The sequence below is a fragment of the Carassius gibelio genome, chromosome A13 (genome assembly GCF_023724105.1).
Source record: "Carassius gibelio isolate Cgi1373 ecotype wild population from Czech Republic chromosome A13, carGib1.2-hapl.c, whole genome shotgun sequence".
NCBI classification, from domain to species: Eukaryota; Metazoa; Chordata; class Actinopteri; order Cypriniformes; family Cyprinidae; genus Carassius; species Carassius gibelio.
The window spans coordinates 21199799-21224807 of record NC_068383.1 but is presented as its reverse complement, the minus strand read 5'-3'; the positions used below and the strand labels follow the sequence as shown (position 1 = coordinate 21224807).

At 39.4% G+C, this 25009-nt stretch overlaps 1 protein-coding gene across 1 annotated transcript in view; it reads left to right on the top strand.

Moving 5' to 3' along the window:
• Nucleotides 1–24659, top strand: part of LOC128026478 (extracellular tyrosine-protein kinase PKDCC-like) — a 35473-nt gene extending 10814 nt beyond the window's left edge. Inside the window, exons 2-7 of the mRNA XM_052613664.1 lie at nucleotides 6393–6515; nucleotides 10673–10947; nucleotides 11029–11108; nucleotides 12604–12711; nucleotides 20815–20988; nucleotides 23748–24659. Coding sequence (XP_052469624.1) covers nucleotides 6393–6515; nucleotides 10673–10947; nucleotides 11029–11108; nucleotides 12604–12711; nucleotides 20815–20988; nucleotides 23748–23842 — 855 coding nt within the window. The 3' untranslated portion in view covers nucleotides 23843–24659. The remainder of the gene's footprint in view (nucleotides 1–6392; nucleotides 6516–10672; nucleotides 10948–11028; nucleotides 11109–12603; nucleotides 12712–20814; nucleotides 20989–23747) is intronic.
• Nucleotides 24660–25009: the final 350 nt, after the last annotated feature.

Below are 25009 nucleotides of genomic sequence, written 5' to 3'. Positions count from 1 at the left end.
GGACAAGAGTGGCACTTTATGTAGTGTCCATTTGTCAAGTGAATGTGTTCACACACATTATGTAATGGAGTATGCTGAAGCCCACAGTGTACTCTAGCAGTCCGCGTTCCGTGATATTTTGCATGGTGTCTGTGTGACGCAAGTTTCGTCATCAGAAGTGTCATCATCAGTACCCAATTTTTGTGATCACGTGGAGGGTCCGTGTAAAACATCACACGTTTTGGTGTGTTACTTTTATAAAGCTATTTTATAAAGATGTTGTCTAACATTTCATTTTGTGTTTTGCAGACTTAAAGTAATAATATAGGGTTGGAGCAACATGAAAGTGAAGAAATGATGCCAAAATGTTAATTTTATGTGTGAAAAGTTCTCTGGAGTGTTTGTATATATATGGAAAGGCATTTGAAATGGTGTGTCAGGCAATCTGCAACACAGCTTGGGGGCCTGATTAGGGTGGTCTTGCACTGGGATTATGTTTACATTAGCATGTCATTCTGTTAACTCTTCAGATTCTAAGTCGAGTCCCAAAATACACACACACTCACACACACACACACACACACACACACACACACACACACACACACACACACACACACACACACACACACACACACACACACACACACACATACCCTGCAGGGTAATCAGTAACCTGCTAATGTGAGCATGTAACATGTGAATGTGAAAGCTGGGCATTCTAAACACAGAGGCCCCCAGGGTCATTTTTAAGATAGAAGTGTTAGACGCAATTAAACACGGGTTAATACTTTATCCTTTAGTTTGTCTGGAAGGAGAAGACGCCTGGGATCCAGTCAGCAACAATTGTTTATCTACATTTAAAAGGATAGTGTACCCAAAAATGAACATTTTCTCATTATTCAATCCCCCTCAACTTGTATCATGTCGTTTTTCCATGGAATACAGGACATTGAAGAACTTGCACTGATTCGAACTTGTTCTTTTTGAGCCAAAACAACACGATGATCTTTATCTCACTGTGTTTTTGAGGAATCAGTCTCACAGGGGAGTCGGTGAGGAGTTTCTGAAGTTGGGATTGCAGTGTTAAAATCCCGAGTCCTGCGAAAGAGTTCAGAACAGGAGGATTGCGGGAGGAAATGAGTTGAGGATGGGGAAGAACTCTGAATGCTCTGTCCCGCTCATTCTGCATCGCTCGGCTCTCTGTTTATTTTACTAGGCAGGAACAGGTTGATGAGGAAATCAGCTTTGTCTGTTTTTTCCACAGCTTTGCTAAAAAGAGCCATGTGATTTTCAAAGGGCAGATTCACAGATTGAGGATTCAGAAAATAAATAAATCATGTCAAACTGTTCAAGATGAATACATTTCACTGCGCTTCTGTCATAGTGTTAGTTTATTGGAATTTAGTTTAGAGGTGTTTGTCAATGAAATCTTGAAAGATTTCACGCGAAGCACCCCATTCACAGAACCAGGCATGAGTGCAAACTTCTGAAGCCTTTGAACACTTTGGCAGTAAGATTGAACAATTTTACATTTCTCTGTTAGGGCCTTACTAAGTTTGTTTAATGTTCACTGACCAATTTTAGAGGCAAGGGAAAAGGACTCAGAACTTTTTCCAGCGGCGTTCCTTCAGAAACTTTGATTAAAACAAGGTGGTAAAACTTTCCCTCTCCGAATCTCTCCTGCTATAACTCAGCACGCGGGCCGTCCGGTCAGTGTCAAGTCCCTGTTACTGAGCAGCTCTTGTTCCCGTGGACAGTCCATGTCTTCACTGACCGTAGACATTGGCCTTCACTGCGCACTACTATTTAGTCTCTGGGCAAACACAGCCGTCTCCGTGGCCATTTTGATTTGTTGCCAGGGTGTCCTCATTAAACGTTCGCGGTAAGATTGTGAGTGAATGTGTGTTAATGGCACTTAACAGATATGCTTTTGTGAAGACTACTGAGCATCTGTATGTCCGCACACGTGGCGCCAGTGAGGAGAATTTTTGAAGAGCAAGAGCTGATGAAGATGTCAGCATGAAAAATAAATATCTAGTTTTTTTTATTTATTTATTTTGTATGCATTTTATTGATCTTAATGTGAATGTATAGTGCATGTTTCATTTTTTAATCTCGTGATTCTTAAAAGTATAATAGCTCAATCAGTCAGTGATACAACAGATTCACTTGTGACATATTCTGGACATTTAGTCCACTTAAACTCTGCACCTTACTTACAAATCGACAACAATCTCGCATTCAGATTAGCCTTCATCCAATCAACAACCAAAAGTTATATGCAAGACACATCTAAGTTTGGAAATTATTTATATTAATGATTATGTAGAAAAAAAAAAAAAAAAAAAAATATATATATATATATATATATATATATATATATATATATATATATATATATATATATATATATATATATATATTAGTAAAATCTGAAAAATCAATATATTCAGATTAGATTGCAAAATGCCAATAAATATGCACCTGTAATCACAAGTTATTAGTGATATTAATTTCTACATTTAAACAGCTTACAGTTAATGAACTTACCGCATTATTGTTTCATTCTGATTATTATTAATACATGTAAGCTTTTTAGTGAATTGGTATCATATTGCCATTGTTGTTGTTGTTTTATGAAAACAGTAAGCCATGTTGCCTTACAGTGATTGTAACCTTTACCACTGACAAAATCATGGTAACACAAACTATTATGGCTCATTGTTTTAATGGATGTCTCAGTATGAGATGGTCACTCAAATGTCTGTATAAAAAAGTACTATGGCTGTACCAGGGTAAAATCATAGTATCGGATGGTATGATGGTATGATGTAGACCATTGTACTGAATGGTTACCATATTTATGTACGTCAGTTCTTTAAAGAACAATATGTTATGTGTCCAAAAATAATGAATAAAAAATAAATTCCTTCACTCCTCCTTTGATGAAAATGGAGAAAATGCTTCCAAGGAATCTTAAAAACAAACAAATAAATACTAACTTCACCCATCTCTTTTATATTGCTAACATGCACAGAAATGATTAAACTCTATGTTTAGCACATGCAGCTGGATGAAAACTTTCAGACCAAAAACTAGCTGAAATGAGTAAATATTTCTGGTTCTCTTGGTGGCATAAGCATCTGGTACAAAGCAGCCCTGGACAGATACAAAGTTTTCATTGTAAATGAACTGGACAGGGCAAGCCGACCATTGAGCTTGCGTCAGTCAAAATGGCACTGTGTGGCTAGACAACAGCGTTCCTCCACGTGCAGATCGGTTTTATTCCCAGCAAGCAGCCATGGACTGTGAAGTCTGCAACACACACACACACACACACACGCACACATTTTAAATGAATCATGTTGATAATAGTCATTAGAGTGTGTTTAATCTCAAATAGGCCCTTTGCTTTCTTGGAAAGGCTTGCTCTACTAGCCTGTCTGCTCACAGATCTAGATCAGATTGGTCCTGTTCCTGCTTCATATCGGAGGCTAAACGTGTTCAAGATCCTCCCACGGGGACAGTTATAAAGATCCAGAGTTGTTGTCCTAAAGTTGACATTGATCGAGACAGCCAAATGAGATTGTATCTGGGGAGCTGTCAGAAATCACATTGTACACTACTGGCCAAAAGGTTTTCTGAATTTGAGCTTATACGACAGCTTCTGCTGATCACCAGTTACATCTACTGCCAAGATGAAATGGTTATTTGTCCGAAACAAAGTAAAGTGATTAGTTTTTACCACAGACAAACATCTAGCTTTTCTGAGACTGAGATTATTTTATATGATTATTTTAATGATTATTTTTGTGTTTCATTCATAGCTCCAATTCTACAAATATTGTCACAGTGACCTTAATACAGCACTTTATGTAGTATTGTTTTTTTCCTGTTGTTGGAGTTTCTGGAATAGGGCTCAGAGTACATGGACTAGGCAACATAACATCACGTGTGCAGTCACCGGACAATTTTAGCATTGCCGGTATATCAGTGGAGGTGTTATTCAAGTTTATTTATTTGTATAGCGCTTTTTACAAAATAAATCGTTAACAAAGCAACTTTACAGAAAATTATGTTTCTACAATATTTAGTAGTAGCTAGTAGTTTGTGCACATTTGGCAGGATAAAAAAAAAAAAAAATGTAAATCCCGTGGCGAAACATAGAAACAAAATAGAGACATCATTAGTATTCCTACTGATCCAACAAAGTAAAATTAGTTTAACCCAAGCTAATGAATAAAAATGCACCTTTGATCAGATGCAACTATACTCACAATTTAAAAGATACATTATTTGAATGCTTGGCGAAAGAGATGCGTTTTTAATCTAGATTTAAACAGAGAGAGTGTGTCTGAACCCCGAACATTATCAGGAAGGCTATTCCAGAGTTTGGGAGCCAAATGTGAGAAAGCTCTACCTCCTTTAGTGGACTTTGCTATCCTAGGAACGACCAAAAGTCCAGCGTTTTGTGACCTTTGAGTGCGTGATGGGTTGTAACGTGATAGAAGGCTAGTTAGGTACACAGGAGCTAAACCATTTAGGGCCTTATAGGTAAGTAATGATAATTTGTAACTGATACGGAACTTAATAGATAGCCAGTGCAGAGACTGTAAAATTGGGGTAATATGATCATATTTTCTTGACCTCGTAAGGACTCTAGCTGCTGCATTTTGGACGACCTGTAGCTTGTTTATTGACGAAGCAGGACAACCACCTAGAAGTGCATTACAATAGTCCAGTCTAGAGGTCATGAATGCATGAACTAGCTTTTCTGCATCAGAAACAGATAACATGTTTCGTAGCTTGGCAATGTTTCTAAGATGGAAGAATGCAGTTTTTGTAACATTGGAAATATGATTTTCAAAAGACAAATTGCTGTCTAATATAACACCCAGATTTCTCACTGTAGAGGACGTAACAGTACATCCGTCTTGATGCAGATTGTAATCTACAAGATTCTGTGTAGTGTTTTTTGGTCCAATAATTAGAATCTCTGTCTTATCCGAATTTAATTGGAGAAAATTTTTTGTCATCCAATCTTTTACATTTTTAACACACTCTGTTAGCTTAGATAATTGGGAAGTTTCATGTGGTCTCGTAGAGATATATAGCTGAGTATCATCAGCATAACAGTGGAAGCTAATTCCGTATATTCTAATAATATTACCAAGGGGCAACATGTATATTGAAAATAGAAGGGGACCTAGGAAGGATCCTTGTGGCACTCCATATTTTACTGATAATAAATGAGATGACTCCCCATTTAAGTAAACAAAATGGTAGCGATCGGACAGGTAGGATCTAAACCATCTTAGAGCCTGCCCTTGAATACCTGTATAGTTTTGTAATCGGTCTATGAGTATGTCATGATCTATGGTGTCGAACACAGCACTAAGATCAAGTAAAACTAGAAATGAGATGCAGCCTTGATCTGACGCAAGGAGCAGGTCATTTGTAATTTTAACAAGTGCAGTTTCTGTGCTGTGGTGGGGCCTAAAACCTGACTGAAATTCTTCATACACATCATTTTTATGCAGGAAGGTGCTCAATTGAACTTTTTCTAAAATTTTAGATATAAATGGAAGATTTGAAATAGGCCTATAATTTGCCAGTACACTAGGAACTAGTTTTGGTTTCTTAATACGAGGCTTGATAACCGCCAGCTTGAATGGTTTTGGGACGTGATCTAAAGATTATGTATAGTTAGCAAGCGTGAATGATATGACTAAATTAAGAAATAGACGTTTGCATGTACCAACACAGATTTTGAAGTGTATAATTGCGATACAGATGAATGTGTAAACTAACTTGTTAACTTGCATAACTGAAACGGGTCGTTTTCTCCATCCGACCTCCCGACATTACTGGCAGGCGTTGTTCCTTTAATGCTGGTGATGGCTCTCACGGTACAGCCGGTCACACAGCCATAGGTTGTTTTCTTTTTAGATGAAATTTCATGCTGTTTAATTTTAACTAGATTCTTTGGCTTGAATTAGCTTAGGAAAATGTTTCTGTAAGCAAAGAGCCAAATTCTGCGCCGCTAAGAGCCCATCATGGCAGGCCGAAGGAAACAGCCTGATAGCAGCGGCCGTAACATATAGACGTCCCCCACAAAACAAATAAACACATGCCAGCGCAACGTTTCCTGATTACAAGCTGTAGTAAGTCTGTCTGCTCCCATAATGCCTGCTACAATCCCAATTTATTAGCTTTGATCTACTGATCATTTATAATTCATGTATTTTGTCTCTGGAACTCATAATTATTTCCATTGACTACACACACATGCTTTAGCCAGCTTGGCTTCTCCAACCGAATTTGGGGTCATCTCCAACCGAATTTGGGATCAAATTCAAAACAGTGATGTTATCTGACGGATGCTCTCATGTCTGCGCTCTCTCCTGCAGCTGTACGGCTACTGCTACCAGGATAACAACGATATAAAGGACACGGTGACGGCCATCACGGAGCTGGGCAGCCCTCTGGAGATGATCCAGCTGCTGCAGACGCCCTGGGAGGAGAGATTTAGGGTGAGTCACTGCTCATATCACACATTCCATCTAAAGATTGTCTGGAGGAACACGGAGGCTTCTATTAGCCTTATCAACATCAACAACTGTGAGCAAATTGACTCGCTGATTTTTCTAACATTACTGTAATAAAAGAATTAAAGTTCATTGTGAATTAAAGATTATTCATGATATTGTAAAATATGATATACAGTGGGGTCCAGTCTGAAACCATTTTAAATATCTGATTATTTAGTTAATAAATAGGAAGTTTTTGAATTTTGAAAGAAAAAAGCAAACAAAAACATTCATGTTCATTTTTCAATTAAATATGAATTAAAATAATTAAAAATTAAATAATTTTAATGCAGTGTATTAAAGACAATACATTTTATTGTGAGCTAATGATTATTCATTGCATTGTTAAATATTGTATACAATAGGGCCCAAAAGTCTGAAACATAATGAATATGTGATTGATTGATTGATTGATTGATTGTGTATTTATTGAAATTTAGAAATAAAGAGAAATTTAAAGAAATAAAAAAAGAAAACAAACAAAAACCTTGATGTTCATTTTCCAATATAACATTTTCATTGAATTAAAGGTTATTGTGAATTGACATTATTAGTTGTGTAATTATGAACTCCAATTATTACATATTATTTCAGAAAGATGAATAGATTGGGAGAGGCCTGAAGATGCAGCCTATTTACCCTGTATAAACAAACAGGGGAACCAAATTATATTCATTCCATAAAATTACTACCATTTCATAATGCACTTATGTAAACATTTTTAATGACTTCAACCCAGTCAGCCAGCCGCTAACTATGTTTTCTGTGTAGCCATGGCACAGTAGTTCCTCATACCCAGTCATGGTGCTCATGTGGGTCATAAATGTGACATTTCCTAATCCCACGCCTCCTCTCAGCCCCAAATAATTCCTTCAACAGTGTTTCTATAATAATAATTAAAAAAATAACGAGTCCGCAATGGTAGATCACGCAGTATTAAACCTGTCTGATGCAGCGTTTCTCGAGAGCTGGCTGTGTGGGATGTCCCGCTCTCTGCTCTCTCTGAGCTTCCTGTTAGACTTCTGCCTGAAAGACCGGGCTGATCGCTATCATTGTGGCAACCTCCCATAATGATTTGCTATGACTTCTTGTTTCCAGAGCTCATCCTATGAAGGGGATGAAACTGAATGAAGTCCCAATGAGACCTTACTCTGATAACAGGCAATTGTTGAATGTACTATAAACAAGACATACAATAAAATGTGGGCTTTAAATGAGATCTGTGTTATGATTAATTTGAATTTAAATATATGTATACAGAATTAATATGTTCAGATTATGAGATTACAAGATGGCACAGACTAAAGCTAAAGCCGTCACTAGAAGTGTTTTCACACACTTAACCACCCAAACACAGATTCACAAAAATAAAGACCAACACACTCGCTGTACACAAGCCAAGGCGCTTGGTAAACATCTCTGCTTTAATACAGAATACAGCACTCGTCTACATGTCAACACAGCATTATACAGTTCAACAGAACAATTCATCACTCTGCTTCAGTTTCAGAAGACTTTCAGCATTACCAACTCTTTCCATTTCCATAACTCATTCCTACCATAGTATTCTGCTAAATATATTTATTAGACTCATATTTCAGAGTGATTTTTCAGTCAGACTGAATGATTTTCCAGTCTAGAACAATAAAGCCTTTTTTATGAGAATGAGACAAGTGTCTTTTTGTCCCTGCTGCTGATTTTCTCATGGTTTTATTGCCTGGTTTTCCCCGGGCGCCGCAGCATAAATGGCTGCCCACTGCTCCGGGTGTGTGCTCACAGTGTGTGTGTGTGTGTTCACTGCTCTGTGTGTGTGCATTTCGGATGGGTTAAATGCAGAGCACAAATTCTGAGTATGGGTCACCATACTTGGCTGAATGTCACTTCACTTTCACTTCACTTTCACTTCACTTCTCTATTTTTTTAGACATTTTATGAAAGTCTTTTATATAATTTACACTGCTCTAGTGTTTTGTGTGGGTGTGGGTGTATATGAATTGTTCCAGCAGGTATAGTTTTAATTTATTTCAGTCAATCCTTTGACAAAATGTGTGGAAACTCACAGTTTGTTCATGAAATATATAAAACTGCACTATTTCACAGTAGCATTTAAAGGGTTGCATTCGGTAAGGACATCTTTAAAATTGTCCATGTGACTTTATTGATTCAACTTTAATTTTATGAAGCTGTGGGAGTACAATTCTATAGTTTTTATACTTTGTCAGTATGGTAAAGGAGATGGGAAAACTGAATTTTTGTTCCCTCTTCTTTTGCCTCTACAATATCAATATCAGAGACATGTGTATATATTTTGGACACTCAGTCATATGCTGTATCCAAAAACACTCACTAATTAACTCATTCACAACTATTTTTTGAAAGCATGTGACATGTGTTTGCAAATTTGTGAATTTGGACAGTTCGTCCCATTGTGTTTGAGGCAGCATAAGTGTTCTGTCCCAAATTAAAAGCTTTTGAATTCCAGAGTGACATGACTTCCTACATTTCTTTGCTGTTCAGACTCCAAACAATGGATTTGAGACCGATGAACCAAGCAGAAACACCTCAGCAATGCTTTAGCAACATTTGAATTGCATATGAGGCACTAATAGACTCCGGGGAGACTGTCGAATCCGCTGACTTCCGAACAGCTCATTTAGGTCCAAAGCCATTTCCTCTGTGCACTGACGAAGCCTTTCATGCCCTCTACACAACATGGGCCCGGGAGCGACGACACACCTGTTCACACACCAGCTAAACCAAATATGTGACAAGCAAAAGCAAGAGCACCCACGCTTGCATTTGTGTACCGATGAAAAAAAAAATATATATTGGTGCATTTTTGAGGAAACCAAATCTGTTGGGGTATTTTAGATGGCCTCGCCTCCCTTGCAATGGCTTTCTCAATGGTTTTGCCAAATCTGCCCCACGTTAAGCAAGACAACAACCTGCGCCGGTCACACAGTGTGAAGGGGCTGACCTTTCCCAGTAGTTGCTAATCCGAAGTGTATTAAAAGCAGCTTTTGTCTGTTATGAAAGGCATGGGCAGTGTCTCCTCCACCCCCTCACCTCCACTCTGTTTGCTTCTCTTTTATGTTCTCCTCTTCTACTTTCGATTGCGTTCACCCCTCTCACTCCTGTTTGCGTCTCCGTCCTCTTCTTCTTTCTCCACGGCCGTCTAATCCTCTGAACTCTGCCCTTAAGAACATGGTAGATGTAGGTGTTTCTTGAATGCGATGTGTCGCCAGCTACCAGAGCCTCAACCTCAGCTCTCGTACCCTCACACACATAAGAGTGCTAATCCTTAAGGAACACAATTGTGCGCTTGTAAACGTACTACCCAATGGGCCTCGCACACTCAAGTGGTCCCAAGGGTTATGCAAGGAGGTGCTTCAATCCATGAAGACAGTCTTACCAATTTTGACAGGGTTCTGGGTAAAACTGGTGGCCCCAAACTAATTAGATGCAGGTGAATTGTCTACTACATTCTCAACAACAACACTAATTTATTAGCTTTATGGAAACCTCAACTCGACTCAAGCCACTCAATTTTCTCTAATCATTGGAAAAAGTGCAATATTTTTATTTACATATAAAAATGTAATTATATATAAACTTATTTTAAAGACACCCCCCCCCCCCATGATTGGTGTTGGTCAATACTATTGTATTATTATTATTTATATTATCATTATTTTTATTATTATTATTTATGATTTATTAATATTTAGTTGTCATTTCTTAATTTTCACATTTAGGTCACTTAAAGTTAATCTTTAAATGTAAATAATTCAATAACATTGCTAAATGTAATCTTTAGTAAACCACAAAATGAATATTGATATTTGCATACTGTATTTTATAATGTTGTGATGCCTTAATCCACTTTATATTATATGCTTTATGATGATTTAAGACATAACAAAATACAACTTTTTAATTGGCCTTTGATTACTGTACGTAACATAAAAAAATGACTAAATTTGTTTTTTTTGTTTTTTGCACGTGTGAGCTGTGGGGCATATATATCCTTTCTATAATATATTTCTTTATACAGTATAATATATTGCTCTCTGTATTGATATTATTGCATGTGTCTGCAGATCTGTCTGAGTCTGATGAGGCTGCTGCATTATTTGGCCCGTTCCCCGCTTGGGTCGGTCACCCTGCTGGACTTCAGGCCACGGCAGTTTGTTTTGGTGGAGGGGGTGTTGAAAGTGACCGACCTGGATGACGCCAGTGTTGAGGAGACCCCTTGCTCCCTGTCTTCTCCTTCAGACTGTCTCATGGTGTTCCCTGCCCGAAACTTCACCCTCCCCTGCCACAAGGGCTGTTGTGAGGGCATCAACGAAAAGAGAAACCTCTACAATGCGTACAGGTGCGTGTCCGTGACCTGAGATCTGAGTCAACCTGTACTTTGTGTGGGAGATTTTGACCTTTCTTTCCCCCATTTTTCCAGATTTTTCTTCACCTACTTGTTACCTCACAGTGCCCCCTCAGCACTAAGACCCCTTCTAGACAAAATCGTCAACTCTACAGGTGAATGTGATTCCACTGCTTAAATTCAGCTCTTTTGTCTCTGGAAAAAGTGGGTCATATCTGCTTAAGATGGTTTTAGTAACTGGTCTAAGGTGGTCTATCTACCCTAACAGTCAAAACTAAGTCCAGCAGATGGTGGTTTAGCTGATCAGCCATCTAGGCTAGCTTAGACCAACTAATGACCAGAAATGACTAGCTTGGAGTTAGAAACCATGCAAACCCACATACAGTACCCCCTGAAGCTGCTTTTGATTAGCATTTATGGTCCCACTTTATATAAGGTGGCCTTAACTACTATGTACTTACATCAAAAAATAAGTACAATGTACTTATTGTGTTTATATTGTATTGTAAAACACTTTTGCTGCTATTGAGGTGGGATGGGGTAAGGTTAGGGAGAGGGTTGGAGGTATGGGTAAGTTTAAGGGTGGGTTAAGGTGTAAAGTATGGGTCAACAGTGTAATTATAAATGTAATTACAGAAATTAAATACAGATGTCATTACATGTCGTTTTTTTTTAAATATAAGTACAATGTAAAAACATGTATGTACACAATAAGTACATTGTACTAAATTATTAATTAAAATGTAAGTACATAGTAGTTAAGGCCACTTAATATAAAGTGGGTCCGCATTTATACTAAAAATAGTTAACGGTGTTAACAGTTAAATGAATTAAAGAACGTGTGAATAAAAAAAGTCTCTATATGTCTTTAAAAAAAATCAGTTGTATAAAATTTTACATCATAAAGTTAAACTTAAATATCTTAAATGATACAGTATAACAAACGTCTTAAACACTGCACATTTGTGCCGAACAATTTCTTATGATTTACTGTTTACTTGTTTATACTTAGTGCTGCATTTATTTTTTTCTACACAATATCTGTATCTGCTATTTGATACCATGCAACCATATATAGCTATTAATATTACATCATTATTTAAGACCGTTTGGAGCATAAATATTTAAAAACCTAGTGTATGTTTTGCACTTAGTGTACTTTGTTTGCATGGAAATGTCTCCTTGTGTCACTTTAATATGAGGAATTTTTTTAGGAATAACACATATTAATTGATGCATTTTCATTTTCAATTAAATCCCTAAAGATTTTTTGTGCACACCTACAATCTTCAACTTAGGAGCACATTTGCTCAAACATCCTCTACAAACATTCCTCCTCTTCACCTCCCAACATTTCTCTTTCAGTCCCTGCCAGATGCCTTTTGTCTCTGCCCTTAATTCCTTTCCTTATCCGCTCTCTATCGCCATGTTATCAGTATAATGGCATGTCAGATAGTCTGAAATCAGATTTTTTGGGAGACAACAGTCCGTGAAACCACGGGTAGTGTGGGTGGGCCGGCCTCGATCCTATCTTTCTTTCCCAGTGTCACGAGACATCCACTTCAGCATCACTATGCAGGCATGTTTTCTTAGTGACAAAATGCAAACTGTTAATAGCTGAGATGTTTATGCTGTTTGAATGTGTTTCAGGAGAGCTGATATGGGGCACTGACGAGACTCTGGTTCACCTCGAAAAAGTGCTGGATATCTACAGGAACGGACATTACCTCAAGAATAACACACAGACACACAAAGCAGGTGAGTGTCCCAGACTGACACACCTTGACCTTTGACATTACTAAACACTTAACCAGGGATCTACAGTGTGACTAGTTCAGTCGTATTTGCGGCTGAAAACTACTGTGTTTTAAAAATATTTAGGAGAAAAGTCAGCCTTTTCTATGTTTCTTACAAAGAGCTGTAAATGTACTTGTAAAGTTAGCAACAAAAGTTTTTAGATCAATTTAAGTACAATCAGCATTCAGAAAACTGAAATATACAGCAATATAAGTTTCTTAGTATTTTTGTACAAATATGTGGAATTGCTTACTTGAGAAGCAAAATTACAATTTAGGTCTGCTTTTCGGACATATTTATCATAATTAATGGTTTTGCCATAAAACAGGAAAAAACTAATCGGCAAAATGGGGTAAGAAAAATAAACTTAATTCAGAGGGCAAACATGTAAATGTTTCTTGATTTAAGAATGTTTAAATATTTGTACATAAAAAAAGATAAATGTACTAAAGAAATGAAATGCATGTTTTGCAGTGATATGACCAATACCAATTTGTTTTGCCCAAAACTCAAAGAGCCGGACACAAATAAATCTCTGTTTCCCGTTGGTAATTGTGGTGGTGTTCATGTGCTCATCTTGTAAATACAGTCATTCTGAAATGACTAGACAGCAGCAGAATCCGGGCAATCCTCAAATCTCCCTGGTATTAAACAGTTGTTCAGTCAGCATGGAGAGATGGGGAGATTTTCTGTGTGCATGTGAGGACAAATGAGAGGAGATTTAGAAGATTAGAGTTTATATAACTGGTGAGCAGAGGGGCTGCTCACAGGCCTGATGGATCAAACAGCCATCTCAGACCTGACAAACACTTTCTCAGCCTCTTTCCTACTCGCTCCAGCCCTGTTTCCCTTTTTTTCCCAGTCTCTTTTTCTTTCTGTGCTATCTCTCCTGCTCTTCTCTATGCTCCACTGGCAGTCCATAGCAGACCAACTTGTTGACTGATGAGAGCTTTAAAGCAAGTGAGGGCCATCTTTGACAGAGTCATTTAACTCTTTCCTCTCTTATTGGCCCTAGATTTTATATTCAATTTAAAAGAGTATTGTATGGCTTGAAGGAGTTTGGAGTTATTTCTTGAAGGTTTCTTGAAGACCATGAAGGTATTTTTATTTATTTAAAAAAATAAATAAATAAATGAGAATGAGAAAAAAAAAATGAGAAAAAATGCTATTTAATGAGAATGGTTAACATTCAGTATTACACTTGCTATTAATAGTTTTGTAATTGAAAATAGTAATAATAAATTGCAAATATTGAATAGTAATACAATACAAAACAATCCTTATTTTTAGAGCACATTTAAAAAAATAAAAATAAAATTGAGGTTAACCTAAAGTGTCTTACAGATCAATAAACAGTACATTTACATTTTAAATACAGCATATTCGGTCATTTTTATACATTTGGCTATTCATATTTTGCTCAGTAATGTGTGAAATACACTCAAAAGTGACATTGTTTTTTTTTTTTTTTTACAATTATTTTTTTTTTCAGCAAGCATGCATAACATTTATATTATTAATCTGTACAATGTTTAAAATGTTGCACATCATTTCTGTTTCAAATAAATATTGTTATTTTCAACTTTCTATTTATCAAATAATCCAGAAAGAAAAAAAATATCATAGTTTCTTCAAAATAAATAAATAAAAATCAACAGAACTGTTTTCAAATTGTTTAATAATAATAAAAATAAAAGAATAGAAAAGAATAGAATAGAATAGAAAAATAGAAAACAACTATTTAAATTTCACATTATTATTGTTTTTACTGAATTTGATAAAGCAAATAAATATGGCCTTGGTGAGCACAAGACTCAAAAGAAATCGTATTGATTTGTTCACATCTTTAATCTTTCCATGATTAAATTGTATTTAATATATTTTTTGCCAATATATCAGCTTTTCTGCTAACTGGATATTAGTGGTTGACCAATGCGAGTGGTTTAAATGCTGTCACACTGCAGGTAAACATGCATTTATACTCTCTAGTCTAGTACAGTGTGCAGTATATTGGCTGGACACTTCTCTGCAGTGCTTGGTGTTGTAGGTGTTCATATAAAGCAGGGTCCTCTGCCAGTTCTTTGAGTTTGCATGGATACAGACGGGGCTTCCCTGTGAAACGTACTCCTGGCCAACACACATTAAAAGCCCAGCATGCCTTTGGCCCACTACATCACCTTATTTCTTATTCTCCTGCATCTTACAGGAACATTCAACACAAGCAAGAGCTCCATAAACCATTAATTAGTGCAATAAAATGTCTAATAGTTGCACTTACAGTATTTACTGGCTTCTAGCTCCACTTAGTTGCCACGTGCCCTTGCTTTCCTCGATCCCACTCATCAGAAAGACCTCATCGAGGGCAGCTTGCCCAGTGACCTTCACTCAGAGTCGAAAAGAAATAGTGAATCACGTCAGTAAAGCCCATCCAGCAATATCCCTGAAGAGCAAGAGAGGGAAAATTCAGAGACTCAGAGATTCTGACATTTATAGCCTAGTAGTCAAGACGTTTGTAGTACACAGTTAACTCAGGTCTTTTAAAAGCGGTGCTCCTTTTATAAGGCCCATTGTCACCGTGCTTTAAAACCCTCTCGAAGAGCATAAAAACTTAGAAAAACTCTGCAAACCATTCGAGATGCTTTCCAGAACCGTCTACAAGCCTCAAAGCAATACAGCAGTGCCATATTGACAGCTCTCCAACTGATATATCATGTCCACAAAGTGGACTACCCTGGGATCATTTTTCACAAAAGTGTAAGAATACATGACCACATTGTCAGCATTTTTGCCAGAGGCATGCGGTCCATGACAATGTATCCATCGCCATTCCACCTCCAAACTGCACAGTGTAAAAGAGCCGCATATGGATTATGAAAATGCAGACTGGCTGTATTTCAGCGAGGTTGACCGGCGGTTGGCGTGTAATCAAAGCTGTCCTTCAACGGTCTTTAACGATCATATTAACGCTGCATTAGCATGAAAAAGAGGAACGCCACACAAAATACTGTCACAAACTCAGTTTGAAGATAGTAGAGGCATATGTGATGCAGGTTTGCTTGCTGGGTCTTGTCACGGTGATACTTTAAAGATACTTTAAAGACAAGTAAAAATCCATTAAACACAATTATACAGACTATGCTGACCACTCGTGAGAGTCAAGTCACTTTTATTTCTGTAGCACTGTCAAAACAGTTTCACAGTGAAAATCAATTATGGAAACAATTCAGATTCTGCTGTAGAAGACAATAGTGTCTATGGTTAGTAACTTTTTTACCAAAGTCTGCCTTTCAGCAAATCAGTTAGGCGCCAAAGGCATATCCTGTTATGAATATTTTTGCTGTAGAATCTGCCCCTTCCACACACACACACACACACACACACACTTTTCATATTGTTCCTACTCGCACATTTTTCACCAAATCGAGCCGCTCGCAGCTGTTGAATTCATACGGGCTGCAACATATATTCTTTCGCTCATCTGAGAGAGAACAGCTGCCCCTTTTCAGTAATGTAATGTCATACGTTCAGTATTACAAACACGATGTTGTGTTAATGCGAATCACGTCTTGTAATGTTGACTTGATACAACATGACCGAGATGAGAAACAGACAGCTGCACTTTGTATGATAAAAAACACACACATAGCTCTGTGAGGAGAATGTTGGCAGCGCTCTGTACAGTGCTCTGTTCCTCACACATCTCTTCTCATTAGTTACTCTTGACGTGCACTGACCTCATGACTCTACCGTCCACATTCGTTTAATATCATACAGTTTTGTAGCCAAACATGACATTATAATGAACAATCAATTCGAATGTGAAATCTCACTTATTAACAAATTCTGCTATATAGTATAGCATATATCTAATATGTTCCTATTGGTTATGATTGTGATACATGTAATTATATGTGTAGTGTGGACACATTACTGGAAGTATGGAGGTATAAAAAAAAAAAATTACAAAAATGTCATTGACTGTACTGTAATGCAATAATAATGTTAATACACTAAGATGATTATGTAGTATTTTACATTTTAATAGCCGTATTCAATGTTGTTTTAACATATTTATCTATTCTTCAAACTGCGTATGAGAGTCATGGAGAAGCTGGAGCTTACTAATATTATATTCATATAATTATAAATTGAATTACAATATTTGTATTAACAATAATCACACTTTTAATATTATTGTGATAATATATTTTAACATTGAATTATTTAAAATAAAGAATTTATATATCACGGTTGTATTTGTTTTACTGTCTTTGTTGCGTTTTATTGCTTTTATGCTGATTTAAATCAAACAAAATTCACTGGATTGCAGTAAAAAACAATTTTTTATTACAGTGAGAACAAAAACGTTAACTGTTCGGATACATAACGGTAATGAAAACAGGATTTTTACTGAATTACAGTAATGAGAATTGGGTGAAAATTTGCTTAATTGTCAGAAAGTGTTTTTTTTTTTTTTGTTTCAAAGCAGGATTTGTTTCTTTAGGTCAGTGATGTACTGCGTTGTTGAAGAGCTTACAACACAGTGATTAGTGACAGATTGAGAGAGAAGGGGCTGATGAATGTGTGGGTGGGACAGATAGGAGGGACGCTGTTTAGTTTTCTTTTGGTAGTCACTCGACACTCCTTTATGTGCCTTTCTCTCTTTTTATCTGCTTCCCTCTTTCTCTTGGCCTCCCTCTAACTGTCACGGTTTTACGCTGCCTGAAGGAATACGGAGTCGAGGGTAAACGGAATAAGGTTTTTAATATATCCAACACAGGGGATATCCAACATGGAGCACAGAGGTAGACACACGTAAGTAGCAAGTGGTCACAAGTGAGGACAAGTGAGAAGACCCGACAAAACAGAACTGAAGGGACACGGCTTATGAACAACAGATAATTGGGGAAACACAGGTGGATGGAATCATGAAATTAACAGGGACATGGAACACATGAGGAAGATAATGGACACACCTGGGAACTAATCAAACACGGAAAGACAGAAACTGGGTCACGGGCAAAAACACATTAAATGAGTCCAGGTGTGTGACAGTACTCCCCCCTCCCGGTAGGTGCGTCCTCGCACCGTAGAAACAACAGGGGGAGGCGTAGGTGGGAACTTGGGAGGAGGTTCCGGTGGAGGACGGACTTCCAGGAGGGGGCCAGCAGACAGGGACCACAGAAGGAGGAGCCAGGGAGGAGACGACGGAGGAAGGAGCCAGGGAGGAGACAGGAGCAGGAGGAGCCAGATGGTCCACCAGAGACCAGCCAGGACGGAGATCCAAGGTGGGGTCGACGGCGGGAGGAGCCATGGTGAAGGAAGGGTCGACGACACCAGGGGGCCGACAGGCGGAGACTGCACCGGTGGGTGAGGAGCCCAAGATGGAGCAGCACAGCCGCAGAGCCAGGGGGACGTCGAGGTTCCGGAGGGCCTAGGTGGAGCAGAAGGCTCAGGCGACCAAGGCGGAGGCAGGGTCCTGGCAGACCGATGTGGAGCCGGAGCGACCGAGGATGGAGGTGGAACCGGAGGGAAGGAGGAGCCTGACAGAGCCGGAGGGATGGAGTGACGAGGTGGAACCAGAGGAGAGGAGTCCCGAGGCGGCGGATGGTCGACGACTGACCAAGGTGGAGCCGGAGGGACGAGGGAGCCCGGTGGAGCAGGTGGGATGACAGGCCACGGTGGAGACGAGGGAGCTAAGAGCCAAGGCGGAGCCGCTGGGTCGAAGGACCGAGGAGGAGTCCAGGGCTCGGAGGCTGGAGGCGGAGACAGGGCCTTAACACGCCAAGGCGGAGCTGGAGACTGGCAGTCCAGCGGCGAACCACCGCGCCCCGATGGCGCGGACTGAGGGTGAGCTGCGGGACTGACTGGTACCAGCAGGGATGACGAGGAACTGGCTGGTCTAGGAGGAGGAGAGAGGAGAAGGGTGGGAGGAAGGACAGGAGGATCAGGACTGGACGGAACCAGCGAAAGAGGAGTAGAGGGACCAGCAGGTTTGGGAGGAGGCGGGAGAGGGAGGCTGGGAGGGAATACAGGAGACACAGAAGATTCAGGGCTGGGCGGAACCAGCGGTGAAACAGAAAAATCATGGCTGGGCGGAACCAGCGGAGACACAGAAAATTCAGAGCTGGGCGGAACCAGCGGAGACACAGAAGATTCAGAGCTGGGCGGAACCAGCGGAGACACAGAAGATTCAGAGCTGGGTGGAACCAGCGGAGACACAGAAGATTCAGAGCTGGGCGGAACCAGCGGAGAAACAGAAGATTCAGAGCTGGGCGGAACCAGCGGAGAAACAGAAGATTCAGAGCTGGGCGGAACCAGCGGAGACACAGAAGATTCAGAGCTGGGCGGAGCCAGCGGAGATACAGGAAACTCAGGGCTGGGCGGAACCAGCGGAGAAACAGAAAACTCAGGGCTGGGCGTAACCAGCGGAGAAACAGAAAACTCAGGGCTGGGCGGAACCAGCGGAAATGGAGCAGAGGAAATGACTGGAGGAGGTAGGAGCGGGAGACTGAGAGGGTATACAGGGGAATCAGGGCTGGACGGAACCAGCGGGGAAACAGGAAAATTAGGGATTACCTCCATAGACCAGTCCATCAGATCCTGAACTTGCTCCATATGATCTTCAGAGACTGCATACAGCTCACCCTCAGTCGCAGGAGTGTGGGCAGGGCTTTCCTCCACGCCCTCGATCTCCACGAGGACTCCCACGATGCACGGTGTTGCCGGCTCACACACCTGGTCAGTCGCGCTCTCGAGATCCGGCTCCCTGTCAGTGGATGGCTCGGGCTCTGCGGCTGCGGTGGGCTCTGGCTCCGTGCGGCGTGATGGTGGCTGGCTGGTCTCTGGGTCGGGAGTGGGGCTGGCGAGGTCCTCTATGGGGCAGATGGTGAGAGATGAGCCATTTCTCGCCAGAGTCCACTCCACGAATGCCGCGAAATCCTCTCGAGGACCATCTTCGGACGACAACGCTCTGCATTTGGAGTTCAGGCTGGTGTTGTAGAAGGTGCAGAGCGCGCCGTCCGGGTAGCTGGTGGCATTAGCTAATAGGAAAAACTGTCTGGTATGGTCCTCGAGAGAACGCCCTTCCTGCTTCAGCAGGAGGATGAGGAATTCGGGACGATAGAGGGGATCCATAGACACTAAGAAAAGAAAAGACTGTGAAAAAACAAAAGCAAAACGGAGGGAAGAACACGCAGTTTTCTATTTTCTCTTTTGAGGTCGGGTCTTCTGTCACGGTTTTACGCTGCCTGAAGGAATACGGAGTCGAGGGTAAACGGAATAAGGTTTTTAATATATCCAACACAGGGGATATCCAACATGGAGCACAGAGGTAGACACACGTAAGTAGCAAGTGGTCACAAGTGAGGACAAGTGAGAAGACCCGACAAAACAGAACTGAAGGGACACGGCTTATGAACAACAGATAATTGGGGAAACACAGGTGGATGGAATCATGAAATTAACAGGGACATGGAACACATGAGGAAGATAATGGACACACCTGGGAACTAATCAAACACGGAAAGACAGAAACTGGGTCACGGGCAAAAACACATTAAATGAGTCCAGGTGTGTGACACTAACTGCCATAACGGAGGCATTTATTGTGGTCGGTGTCACGTTGAGTGGTGTTTAAAGTGTTTGTGTGTGTGTGTGTGTGTGAGAGAGTTACCGAGTAAGCAAAAGATAAAGGCAGATCAGAAGACATGTCAAACTCTGACTAACAACAGCCTGAAGACTCCCCTCTTCAAAAAACGAGACAGCCCCCTGTGTTAACACAATGAAGGAGCTTGTTTTACTGTGTGTTAACCTCCCCCTCACACACACACACACACACACACTTTGCTTTTCTTGGACTGTTGTTATGCGTTTGATTTATTGAGCAGTGTGTGTCAGTGCTGTCATGAGGCCGTCAGTTTGGCCAGAAAGCACTGAACATGAAAGATTTACTTAAAAGTGACAGTAGCAATAAATCAATAGTATTGATAGTAAAAGTATCTCCATTCTTCATTAGAATAATATATTTTCCTGGATCTCGTTCCTCTTTCCTTCTTTTGACAGAGTATAAACGTGTGTCAGAGGCCTCGATAGCAGCAGAAAACTACCGCTGCTGGCCGTCCTATCAGCACGACGGATGCCTGCTGTCAGTCTTCAGCGTCGATGAAGCTATTGAGGTGTGTGAGAGCCATGCCCAATGCCGGGCCTTCGTCATGACCAATCAGAGCACATGGACAGGTAATGTTGCACAGTGTTGCTCTGTTTCATTGTGTGTAGGACAGTTCAGGATATTATAATAGACTAACTAAACATTATGAAATTTAAGTCAGGTAATTTTTCTGATTTCAAATACCTTTACATTTGTTCATTTAGCAGTTAGAAATAAGGAATGCAGCACAGCTATTCGTCCTAAAGAGGTTTTAATGCGATAGTGAATAACAATACAGTTTCATAAGTTTCAAACCTTGGACGAAAAAAAAAATGGATGATACGTCTTCAGTTCCTTCCACTGTAGAAAAGGGAAGCCAAAATATCCCAGGTATGGCCACTGTCATCTTGTACTGATGCCGTCATTTGGAGCCCATGTGTGCACAGAAGTTTGCACACAAGTGATTCATTTGGAGCATGAGTTTGTGCAGAAGTGATTCATTCAGAGTCAAATTTTGTGCAAAATTGAATCATTTAGAGCCTGAGTTTGCACAGAAGAAGCCAGCCACCAGATGGTGATCAAAATATTTTGGCTTTACTTTTCAGGATGTACGAGGCACTCTTGGTTAGCGCACACTACGAGTCTTCTGGAGAAAGTTAGTCAGTGGTGCGTTTCCCAAATGCATTGTTACCCAATTATAGTCCCAGATTTAATTGAACTCTTTTGTTAACGACAGAACTTTTGAACGTAGTTGCTTTTGGGAAATTAACTCATGCAAAGTTATAACAGATGGATAATCCACAGAAAAAACTCTGAAGTACTCAAAGTAATATATCAAAGTAAAGTCCGTTGCATATTTTAGTTTATGTTGACTTTGACGTTTGGTATGCTACCATGTGTGGACTTGCTAACATCAAACTATAAAATGCAATTGTGAATCGAGTTAGCACTATTTATGTTGCACAGAGTTGCAGACTGTTTCAAACCGGTCACTTGTGAGGATCCATTTCAGTTAAGATGCCTTAGTGACAGCTGTCTAATCTATGTAGACAAAAGACAGCAAGGCAGCTCACTAAATTTTGAAACAGAGCCATTGTTTGTAGTGTGTTGTAGTGTTAATGCAAATGTGCGCATGGTTTTGTGTGAACGTACATCCTTTGATAAATGATAAATGTCGTCCTGATGAGTGCTCTAACTGCTGTGACTGTCCACTCCTCACACCCCAATCTCATTCCTCTCTCTTCTCTCATCACCACATACAACAACTGGACGTAGACTAACGGTTTACATTAGTTGTTCACAAACCCCAATATGGATCAGAGATATGTTTTTACAGTCCAGTGGAATATTTTATGCCTTCGAGGTTGCTTTTTCGTAGCAGTGAGCCACATCTACAGCCCTTAAACACAAATTGAGTTTCGTCTCTTCTTGCTCTTGAAATGATGTTTTATTAACAAGGTTCGGGAGGAGCACGTCAGATACTTAGCCTAATCAACACAGCTGGACCATAAACAATTAATCAGTGCCATAGTATAAATATTGCTGACTTACCTCTATCCATTAATGGTTTATCAGCATCCCTCCTCCACCCCATCTCCTCACTTTGAGTTCACTTTATAAATAGATGGGGAAAGGAGGGGTACTCTAGGTTCGGGCCATTCCCGAGCTCGGACCCCTTCCCCGGACAGCACGCCAAATATGCATACCATACCTCAGCTAATTATATGTAAGCATGAACTTGTGAAATGACAAATACATACAAAATTGACACCTCGAAAGTATCCTCGGAAAAATGGTTGGTTATGTCTTAAGTGAAAGTAAACAGTTTGCAAAATAAATGGAATGTGTTTCATATTGGATATATTATCTCTTAAAGTGACTGTGCCTGATTTACTAGCTTCTGTAAGTGTCTTTAATGTTAATCCAATAAATGAAATAGGAGAAAACCACTCACTGCTCTTTACTGAATTACTTTGTAGTTTCAACAAGAATAAATCTACATTTAATTTATACAGTAAAAACTAGGCAATGCTATTTTCATTTGATTATTCAGTTTCTGTACCTGAACACCTATAAACTTGAAAAACCGTAAAAGTTGTTTCATTTGTATATTTGTTTATTTGTGCTATTTGCACAATTTCAAACCGGGCCCTGCACCCCGTACACTGATCGGGCAAGTCAAACACACAGCTGCTGCTGCTGCCACCTTATGACAATAGATTTACACTTTAAATTAGTAATCTGTCATCCATGACAGTAACTCATTGGAAAAGGATTGAAAATGCCCTTTATTTTGTTTGCACTAATAAATGCTGCAGCCTGTCAGCTGCAACCACCAATAAAACGTTCCATTTTTCGTAAATATCGTTATCGCAAATATTCTTGAAAAACCGTGATCAAATTTCGAGGCTATATCGCCCACCACTAGTTCTAATATTGAAGAGATTTTGCTTTGCAATCCTTTTTTGATGTTGATCTCATAACCTACAGTATTTTGGCTCTAATTTATCTATCGTATAGTAGAGATTTGCCATATAAGATGGTAATTTCAGTGAAATTTCGAACCCACACAGTCATTTTCAAACCAAGTAGCCTTCTGTATGATCAACTTGAACCTGCTGTGAAATCTGCATCCTGCCAGTTTTTCAGCATTATTTAAAATCCCCAAATTCTTACTGAAAGGACTTTATTTCACCAAAATTCGCCAAACATCAGTAAATGTGACTGTACCGCAGCACTCTCTCTTGTGTTTCTCTTTCTCCTGTTTCCCGTGTCTTCTATCTGATGTTTTGTAGCAGGAAATGGACCTTCTTTTCACAGTCTGTTTCACTCTGCTTGCTCTCTCTAGGTCATCAGCTTGTGCTCTTCAAAACCGGTGCAGCCAGCATGACCACGGCTCCAGGTAAACTCACGTACATACGACTGGGGGCAGCTGAGAGCTGAGATGAGAGAGCGCCATACAGCGTGGTCAGTCATCATCAGGATCTTCGAATCGTCTCCCTCTTAAGACACTCATGTGCTGTATTCCCTGAGGACATGTTGCCAAAAGAGAAAGCACCTTTCAGGAAGTTCAAGACTCGCTCAGGCGGAGGTCAGCTGTCAACTATGTGCAATACTGCCTCTCTGAACTCGGGATTGGACAGTGAATCTGTTTGTGTATGTCACGGCGACATGTGTGTGTGTTTAATGAGATCTCTGGTCAATATCTCTTTTATTCTTTCTTTCTCTCAGCCTGTCATTGATTCTCGTCTCTGTCTCTGCCCACACAGAATCCTCTCTTATTTGCTCTGATATTCAGCACTTTTTTCTCCATGTGAAACAGGGTCTATTTGTTGAAGTTTTAAAAGCATTTACTTAGATTTTTGGAATATCTTTTTCAAATATTTGCTCATGTAAAACAAGTTTTTCTGACAAGTGATTCTAAATATTCACTTATTTAGACCAGTCTAAACAAGTAATTTATTTGTTTAAAGAATGAAAACACCTTTTAAAAAAAAATATGAAATCATATTTAAAGACAAACAGATCAGCAGAAAATCTGAAAATGTGAAGATGGTTGTTAGTTAGCCAATCCGCTTGTGGTGAGATAAAGTTTCCCAAGGAAATGTCATGTCAGTCTATTACTTGACAGGTGAAGGAGTTCAAGAGTTTTCTGCTTTCAGCGAAAGCACTGAGATGTACATGTAAATGTTTTCTTATGGCCGTGTTGTATATAAGAGTAATATTTTTATATGGAAATATAATGTCATGAGAATTAAAACTGTGTCTTGGTCATATTTGTGTGTTATTAACATTTTCAGGTTTAGAGAGAGAATAAAAAACTGAAATATGACATTTCGGGCTCATATTCAAGCTTAGAAATTGACCAACATTATAAATATGCATTGCAAATATTTTGCCAGATATAAAAAAAAATAGGGCTCAAAAATGATGTCAGTATTTGCATCTTTACACTTCCGTTCAAAATTTTGGGGTCAGTAAGATTTTATTTATTTATTTATTTTTTTTATTTTTTTTATTGGAAACAATGTATTTATCAAGTCATAATGTTATAAAATATTTCTACTTCAAATAAATGCTTTTCTTTTAAACTTTATATTCATTTAATAA